Source organism: Primulina huaijiensis, chromosome 17 (assembly GCF_012295235.1).
Source record: "Primulina huaijiensis isolate GDHJ02 chromosome 17, ASM1229523v2, whole genome shotgun sequence".
Classification (NCBI taxonomy): domain Eukaryota; kingdom Viridiplantae; phylum Streptophyta; class Magnoliopsida; order Lamiales; family Gesneriaceae; genus Primulina; species Primulina huaijiensis.
The window spans coordinates 416,203-425,907 of record NC_133322.1 but is presented as its reverse complement, the minus strand read 5'-3'; the positions used below and the strand labels follow the sequence as shown (position 1 = coordinate 425,907).

Genomic DNA, 9,705 nt, shown 5'->3' with positions numbered 1-9,705 from the left:
TCTCCATTGATATATCAGAACCATAGACGAGGTTTCAGTTCATGTGGCTAGAATTGTGGTCTCAATAATTTTTAGCATCTTAGAATCCAGGCTTGTTCTGACATGTTATAGATATTACAACTGCGAAGACTTTTGTTAAAAGATGACACAAAGTTCATAAGACCCTTCCATATTCTTATTCGTTATTATTATTTTTTGAACAGTTGAATGATCATGTACGCCTTGTTTTAAATCATATTTTGGATTCAGCAACTCAGAGGGCACTCAAAGTGTATTCTGAGGTAATTTCTTGTATTTCTTTCATTTAATGAATGTATTCTTGTGCTTTCTTTTGGCTTGGATTTCAAGGCAAACTTTTCATGGAATTGGATCCATAATTAATTTGTGCCAATTACTTGTCCTCTGACTCCGAGTTTGATTCAATATCATAGATACTTGCAGGTCGAGTGGGAGTATTAAGGACACCATGTGCCTCTCATCTGCAGCAAAAGATAACACCATTAAGGAGCATTATTCTCGACTCCATATGGCTAGAGAAGTGGATCATGGTTACAGAAATGACTTGGGATCTGACAAAGAAAGAAAGGTGGATGGTATAGATTTCAAATTATGGAACGACCAAAGACTTGTTCGACAAAGGAGTCGAGTAGATTCCATAGAGCAATCAACACCTAGTGCTGATGCAACTGGAGCTGAATTTATAAAGAAACGTTGCAGGGTTTGTCAGCGAAGCACCGTAAAGCAAATGGTGACAAATGATGATACTGCTAAATATACAGACATATCAACATATCCACTGCATGAGGTGAGCAATCACTCTGATCATGTTCCTTGGAACATCGGGCAAGAAACTGGATCTATAACGCGTTATAAGGCAAATGAGTCTAAGACTGACAAGAGAAGGCTGATAGGACCTTTTGTGAGTAACTTGAGTGGTGTTGGATCCACGGGATTTTCATCAGACACTGTGGTCCCAGACATTGCCGCAGTTTGTAAATCTAACTTTGAAGCCATATACAAGCGTGAGGAAGCTGACTCTATATCCAAAGAAGCTTCAGAAGCAATTGAGCAACTTGAATCATGTATCTCAAATTTGAAAATAGGATCAGATCATGTGCACCTGTTCGGGGAATTTTCTGGTCAACATGAAAATGTAGATAGCAATGACGTAGTATATAAGCTTACAAGTCAAAGTGCTCAGAGCCCTCTAAACTACCCATTGCATCAGAGCTACGGCGTGTCAACAGAAGTGATAAATCAGTCTTTGGCGAAACCAACAAAAGGCATGTTCTGCGAATCAAATTGTCATTTTTCCAGGAGTGGAGGGACCTATGAAATGAGAGAGTCAAATGAAGAGCCTAAGATGCCTATTCATGGTCAAAATATGAAGACAATTATAGACAAAATAGAGTCAGGAAACTGGAGAACGACTCACAATGATTTTGGGCCTAATGTATGAAATGTTGGTGTTGCAGCTGATCACGAAATATCTCCTTGGCCTTCCACCTTTTCGCCTGTGCCGAAAATGGAAAGTCCACATGAAATTCCTTTGGTCCTGAAAAATGAAAAGAATAGATATGGAGTATTCCAACCATCCAAGCCGGCAAACACTTTTGGGAATTCAAACTATAGTGAAAAACTTCAAGCCATTGATTCTAGCAGCTATGGCAGTGTTGGTGAAGATTATTCATTCTCAGATCAGACTGGAAGCCACTATATTACTTCAAGTGAAAGCAGTGAAAGTGGGGCTTCTCCTCAATCACATGGACCTATGAGAGACTATGACAGTTGTACAAGCAAGAGTGAGACGAGTGGTGAGGGGACTGCTGAAGTAACTTCCAGCAGCAGTGGCAAAAGTGAAGGATATTCATCATACTATCAGCCAATGAACCATCACGCAGGATCTACATACTCCTCGATGAAGTCCACATCAAGGAAGAAGGTTCCTGGAAGGATTAGCAAATCAGCTAGTGGAATGAATCATAAGAAACCAAGTAAAACGTGGAAGAGATTGAAAGACGGATTGGGAATTATCTATCATCATCACGATCACCACCACCACCACCACCACCTAAATCAGCATGATAGCCATAATCATCATCGTCAAGGTGGTCATTGGAAAAAGATAAACGTCGGCACACTTTTTAAGAAGCATGAAGGGAAAATTATACGTTCCAAACAAGGAGATGAGGCTTATGGTGAAAGCGCTGTTGAAATAATGAGGTCTTGAAACTAGTTGTTTCCTTAAAGGATGAAAATGGGACACCAGTGACCACGAGTTTCAACAGCCCAAGTTCTTGAAACTGGACGAACTAGGATTGTACAGTGGAATATATCAAGTGACCATTTCCCCAAACTTGAGCTATTAGCTTTGCGAAAATGTAGTAATCTGGAGGAGATCTGTAGAAGTTGACAGCTTCTAACATACTGATGGTCCTACGATCATTTGCACCAAATCGGAACTTAATTGAATCTGTCTCTTTACATTGAACTGCATGTATTAAAACGCAATACAGAAAGAGTAACAATACATGAAGTCCATAACAATGGTTGAGAATCTCTCATGTGGAAAAGGAAAACACAATCACTGCCTTCTTAAGTACCACTGACTAATCTTTCCACCATTAGGGAGCCAAATGCACATCTTCTGCTTCAGGGAAAAAACAATGACGATGAAGTTATATGATGTACAGTTTCTTGAAACTCCTGAAAAAGAGAGAACTCCACAATTCCGTAAAAACTTCGAATTTCTTTTTCATTTTGCATCTTGTGGTCTTTTTTGTCAGCAGAAATATGTGGCAGACAAGCATTGAAAGAGATCGATGTGCCAAAGAACATTTGGAACACGTTTCGTTCGGCAGATTTTCTGAAATTGCGGACTAAGGGTTCACACTGGATAAATACATCATTCGGCATTTAAATGCATCCAATTCTCGAGTCTTTCTCTCAATTTATAGCATCTGATTGGTTAGTTTTATAATATTTGTGAGGTATTTATTCATGTATTAAGAGAGTGTGTTCTCCTTGGAAACATATTGAATAGACCATAAAAATATTATAGTGGAATTCTTTTCCTCTTGTCCATTGTTTTTACCTTAATAATTTTTTAGGAGTTTTCTCGGTGTCCAATTTATTCTTTATTTTCATATTTATTATCTCAAATTGCCGCACGTAAGACCAAATTTTTGGTTTCAAAATCTGGATTCTTGTTAATCCTAGAAGTAAATTTCTGTCATCCAAATTCACAATCTGCCTTTGGAGCTTCCTTGATTTTCTCTGATCCATTCAAACAAAAGATCATATCACAAGTCACTGGTTAAATGCTAGGTTAAATAAATTCTCACGGACAATAAATTTTATATATATACTACATAAAACGTTAAGTTACTTTCACAATTGGCCTTTTATACATATGTACGTTTATACTAATTATATATATATGAATTAAAAAATATATATAAAAAGTTAAAGAATTCAATTTAAAAACTTATACTATTAAAAAATATAATAAACAAAATATATATAAAATAATAAAGACGGAAACAAACTAAAAAAAATGTTTATCCATCAACACAATTTACATTAAAAAAAACCAATTTTTTTTAGATGAGATGACATATATAATATATAAATAATGTAGCAAATTTCGATTCAAATTTATAACTTAACATCAATCATCTGCCATCGTTGCAACATTTCACTTTATAAATGAACTGCTCTCACTTTCTTTTATATACGTATAATTACTTGAGAGAAACAAAATGTTATTAGAATAATGGCCTGAAAAATGCAGCACCCGCTCATCCTGCAAACCAAAGATCATGTGCATAGCGGTGTTCATCTGGAAATCTCACCCGCTCTACCCATTCCTCCTTTTGCTCAATCGAGACGAATATCACGATCGGTAAGGATTTGAACGGACAAATTTTGATCATGGTTTTTCAAAGATAAGATTTTTACTCGCTTTCTATTTCAATCTCAGCCCTACGACGCCCTTGGGGTGGTGGGATGACGGCGAAATACTTGGAGGGAGAGATGAGCAAGCAGGTGGGACCTGGTTGGCTTGTTCAAGAGATGGGAAACTTGTGTTTCTCACTAATGTGAGGGAAATACGGACGAATTCACTTGCCAAAAGTAGAGGTGATCTACCTGTTCGCTACTTGAAGGTATTTGATTTGTTTTCATGTTATTATTCATCCATCCTTCAAAGAGCAGAAGGGGACAATACAAATCTCTGTTCAATGTTTGTGTTTGTTCATGATACCCTTTTAATTGTTTTAGGTTCTCCGAATAATTTTTTTTCCTTCAAAGTTCATGATTTGTGAATCTCAAAATATCGGAATCCGCTTCTTATGATAGCTGTGGTTTGAACTTTCTGTAGGGTAAAAAGAGTCCCAAAGAATTTGCCGAGGAACTTGCAGGTGAAACGGATTTGTATGGTGGGTTTAATCTGATAGTGGCTGATCTTTGCTCTATGAGTATGATTTACATAACCAACAGGCCAAAAGATTGTGGTCTATCTATCGTTGAGGTTTCTTCTGGCATTCACGTTCTGTCAAATGCAAAATTAGACACGCCATGGCCTAAGGTAGGATGATCTTCTACTGCTCAGATGGTAATACAATTTCATTCGGAACTGATATGTTTCAAATATATATTCCCTACCTGATACATACCATCATTTATGTACTTTGGTCTCCTGCTTGTGAAAAGGTCCTCTGAATTCTCTTTTTGAAACCTCTAATCAAATGAATCAAATTTGACCTTTAGAGGGGTAGAAATGAGTGTCTTGTCATTGGATATAGACGCGATGATTCGTGTCATCGCTTTGATGGTTTCTGTGAGGATTTGGCTGATGACTGACGATGGTGGGGATGTTTTGACCGGCGACAATCGATCTAACAATCTGATGATGGCGGTTGACTTTAGTGGTACATTAATCTAGCATAGTATCGTTTAAGGCATTTACTTAGTTGTGGCAGTTGACTTTGATGGTTCACTGATTGAAATATTTCATGTATGATTCACAATGACTGAAGTTCCAAACACAAGGATTTACCGAAGTATTCACTATTTAATTGCTTGCACTTTAGGTTGTAGAGAGCACTGTTGCAGTTCTTTTGATTCAGGAGCTAGCGAAACTTGTTTGAATAACAATTTACAATTAGTTATTTGATATAGGTTGTTTTTACACTTACACTTACACAGTTGGTTCTCAAATCTGAACATATCCATTATAAGGTTTAGTACGAAGGGTCAATTACTCTGTAAGAGGTGCTAAACCCTTGGCATGCTTGGTTTTCAGTAATTTTCAGCTCGTGCAACTTTGAATTTAACTTAAAAAATCAATTTTCTTCTGCAATCATTGCCAACAGTGTTTCTTTTCCATGCCTTCATAGGTGAGGACCTGCGCTGATTCATGTTTAAGAATCAAGTATCTTGTCAATTCTCATGTCAAGCTACCCTAACACAATTTCATGTTTAATGATCTGGTATCTTTTCCTTTCTCATGTCAAGCTACCCTCGCAAAATCTCGTGGCTGTTGTATGATTTCCTTGTGACTTACAGTTTTCCTGTCTGAATCTTTTCCCGATTTTTGTCTTGTGTCCTCTTTGTATTTTTTGGATGTTTTCTCACTTGAGAACAATTACGTTGTAATTCTTAAAATAGATGAGTGGTGTAATTTATCTAGTGGTACTTTTGATTCTTGCATTGTAGGCTCAGAGATTGCTATGTTCTTTTGAGGACGCTGTAATCAAATACGGTGACTCTGAGATTTCGATCGAGGAGATAAGCGAAAAACTAATGAATGACACAACTAAGGATGAAGAAAGCAAACTACCTCATATTTATCCTCCAGAGTTTGAATACCATTTAAGTGCCATTTTCATCCATGTTGATACACCTCTGGTAACTTGAACTTATCAATTCACATTTCACATCTTCGCAAGCTTAAGTTTCCTTGCCTTAGATAGGTCTCTTAAGTTCCGTTTCTAACTGGCAGGGGCGATACGGGACGAGAAGCACCTCTTCTGTAGTTCTGAAAACAAGTGGTGAAGTAAGTTTTTATGAGAAATATTTACATGAAGATATGTGGAAGAAGCATACATTTAACTACCATATTGAGATATAGAGATACAAGCCCCCTTCAAATTCATAAATACTACTGATGGATGTATCACAATAAACAGGCAATACAGTAGTGTGAATCAAGTGACATAAATATGTCGACTTTTCTTTTGAGCTCCACTTCATTATTATCCAAAAAATATTGATTTCTTGATTTATATTATGAAAAATAAAAGAATATTTATATCTATCAAACAAAAGACTAAAAAATTATAATCATCAAGATTGATGAAACATGAAGCTTGTCGTGGCAAAACATCCCGATACTTGTTTCCATTTTGCTTTTCTTTTTTTTTTTTAGGAATGTCAAATTGGGTTGGTTGAATTGATGAAAGATACTAGTAAAAAAAAATTCAACCCGGACACAAATCAACACGAAAATGGTCAACCCAAATAAGTACCCAATTAATCCGACTAGTTCGATTTTAATTTTTTTTAAATAAAATAATTAAATAAAAATTCATAACAAATAATAATAATAATAATAATAATAATATTTTAATTTAAATACATAATAATAAAATCTCGTTTATATATCATTTAAATTTGAAAGCGTAACAAAATTTCGCTTATATAATTTAAAATTTGAAAGCTCGATTGGTGAAAATTTAAAGTATATTTATTATAAAAAATAAATAATTATTTTAAAAAAATCAAAATTTTACAAAATAAATATTAAATGGTGTAATTCTATTATATCAATATATAATAATTTTTTTAAAACTTACAATATATAAAAATGAAATTGATCTTTCTCAATTCTGTACAAAAAAAAAAAAAAAAAAACTTGGGCCAACTTGGGTTGATCCGAACCCGATTAATTTTTTCGGAGAGTTCTCGAGTTCAATTTGATTTGACTCAAATCCGAAAACCTCAACTTTAACCCGATATTTTCGGATCGACCCATGTCAGGATGATGGATGGGGTTCATTTTCCCCTTGTTGTCATTATTGCTCACAATTTAAACTTTTTGAAATCTCTAAGGGGGCAATGCTATTTTATTACTTGAGAAATGCATTGTTCGTTCTTTGGTTTGGAAATCTCTAAGGGGGCAATGCTTTTCCAGTTGTATGTTGTGTTGAGTAGATGTTGATTGAACGAACAATGCATTTCTCAAATCTTGGGAGGGATTAATAGCAGCAACGACGGATATCATAAAATCTGTATGTCAAATGATATCCTTCGGATCCCAAAATTTTGGGGATTTGTGGTCTCCCACTCGCTCATATTTTTTTTTATTACAACACACGCGTGGAAGGGAGATCGAACCCAAAAAGAGAAGTCAACTAATCTGACTGGGTCTCGCTCATTATATAAATTAGTATTTTATATATTTTTTCGAAAATACTTTCAGTTAAAATTAATTAACATTAGAAATATTTGGGTGACCAAGATAAAAATAATAGTTCAACGTCACGCAACATCATTTAACATTTGCAGAATTATTAGATGAATTTATCAAATACTAACATCAACATTCAATGAAATTATCAAGATCATCTCACGAGCATCCTCGCACCATTACAATCATAGTCTATGTTGTCAAGTAATATGTGAGTCCAACTAGCGATAGGTAAATGTATTTTTGGAAATTAATGTATAATTTTTATATAAAAAAGTTTTGAGTTTTATTCCTTTCTAAAAATTTTGAATTAGTTATTAAAATAAAAGTATTGTAGAATTAGCTACCATCTCGTTGATCAAAACTAAGTTTCATCTGTCACTGCTCATTTGGCCTAGTGATGCTCGTTTCAAAATTTCCAAAAACACAAGAATCAAACCAAACTCATGGAAATATTATATCCCTCTTTTGTTTGTGTGTTTATTTAGTAGCTCGTTCCCATATTAAAATCATAAACTAATGATATTTGTTATCGCTTGATCGCACTTTGTTGGCACAAAACCTACAGTCTCCTTAACAAGATCATGCACCACCAACAAATCTTGCTGCTGAAAGTTCCCAAAAATCGATATACCATTCGAACTCCCCATAGCCAGACACGCCACTCCGCTCGTATCCGCCACGAAGTAGTTCTTCTCCGGCAACTCCAAGTCCACCCCCTCAAAATGGAACACCATTCTCGGCACTTCAATATCAATACTAGTAGTACCATTTGACGTAGGTAGGATGAAACAAAGATCAAACACTTTTCCATAAGGAGATTTGTCTACGGGTAATTTCATTTGCGAAACGAACGCATTCTTAACAAGATAGTATGCATTTCTCGGGAGATAGGTAATGGTTGTGCCTGTATCAATGATCATGCCACCAGTTCCATCTTCTTGGATTTGGAAACTCGATTTCTCAATGTTCAATCGCGTGTGCCCGACTGTTACTCCTTGTAAGGAAAGATAGTAAAACGTAGGTGAAGATGGGTTTTTGATCAAAGGGGTTGCTTTGTTTAATGGTTCCATTGTAAGTTCTTTACCCAAGGACCCTATTTGAAGCATGCCGGGTTTGTTTGAATCGAATGATGCTAAACAATAGGAAAATTTTGTTACGTTGAGTTGGGAAATAAGGGAGAGATCTCCGCGGCCCAGCCCCACCAGCCCCGCCCCTTGGTCAAATCCACTCCCGTCGTTAACGAAACCACAGCCGAATCCAATTTTTGGGACTGAAACATTGTCGAATGTGAACGTTTCGACCCCCATAACACCTTTGGTACTCGAATAATCACCATACAAATATGTATACTGGCAGCTTTGTCCATCATCGCAAGAAGACGAGGGCAGTCCGCTGCAAAGCTTGCTGGAACAAGGCAAGTAAGTGAATGAAGAAGATTTTTCGGGATCGAAAATCGGGGTTGTTTGAGGGAAACATCGCTTGCAAGGCTGGCATTGGGTCCAGACCAGATCACTTCCCGTGTCGAGTATAGCAGAAAAAGATACTGGTGGAGTTCCAATAGAGAGTTCCATTAAAAACTCGCCCTCTCCTGCATGAATAGGGGACTCGAAGTCATTAGCATGGTGATCTGATGCAGACACGACCATAGCTTGAAGCTGTTCAATCCTCTGTTTTTCCCGACCCATTGCACGTCGTAAGAGCTCGAACTTGGTGAAGGTTTTCCCGGAATCGACTCGTCTTAAGGGTACTCGAAACCCAGTATCGATCGCATGGGGGTGATGAAGTGATGCGTGTCTAGACGTGGAAAGGGTCGGGGAAACAAGAAGTGTTGCAGCAAGAATTAGTAGATTTAATGAGACTGAGGAGATGCCAGAAAATCGAAGAGAAGACATATTTTCTTGAAAGTAATCTTGTTGTACAAAGTTGGTATGGAGTTGAAGTATATATAAGCATCAGGGGTAGGGAGAATGGCATGAATTATAATGGCTAATTCTATTATCCGATTGCCCAAATATCTTGCCAGTGGTTGATGTATGTGACAATATAATAAAACCAAATTAAAAACCACCAAAAACTACCCATATTTGATTTGAAAATCTGCCAGTCTCTGCACTATCTTACCAATTCATTGCATGCCATATTATTAATTCAATAAAAATCATTAAAAAAAAAATTTGGTGATTTTTTTTATTAAAAAAAATAGACTGCATTATATACATGCATTAGCGATT

The 9,705-nt window shown here is 36.2% G+C and overlaps 2 protein-coding genes across 2 annotated transcripts; one reads left to right on the top strand and one right to left on the bottom strand.

Moving 5' to 3' along the window:
- The first annotated feature begins 3,688 nt into the window (after nt 1-3,688).
- On the top strand, nt 3,689-6,249 carry LOC140962375 (uncharacterized). Its single transcript, XM_073421243.1, has 5 exons — nt 3,689-3,904; nt 3,983-4,166; nt 4,382-4,588; nt 5,719-5,910; nt 6,005-6,249. The coding sequence occupies exons 1-5, from the start codon at nt 3,822-3,824 to the stop codon at nt 6,131-6,133; spliced, it is 795 nt and encodes a 264-aa protein (XP_073277344.1). The 5' UTR covers nt 3,689-3,821; the 3' UTR covers nt 6,134-6,249.
- Nucleotides 6,250-7,904: 1,655 nt separating this feature from the next.
- LOC140962708 (aspartic proteinase nepenthesin-1-like) lies at nt 7,905-9,404 on the bottom strand. Its single transcript, XM_073421668.1, has one exon. The coding sequence runs from the start codon at nt 9,364-9,366 to the stop codon at nt 7,981-7,983; it is 1,386 nt and encodes a 461-aa protein (XP_073277769.1). The 5' UTR covers nt 9,367-9,404; the 3' UTR covers nt 7,905-7,980.
- Nucleotides 9,405-9,705: the final 301 nt, after the last annotated feature.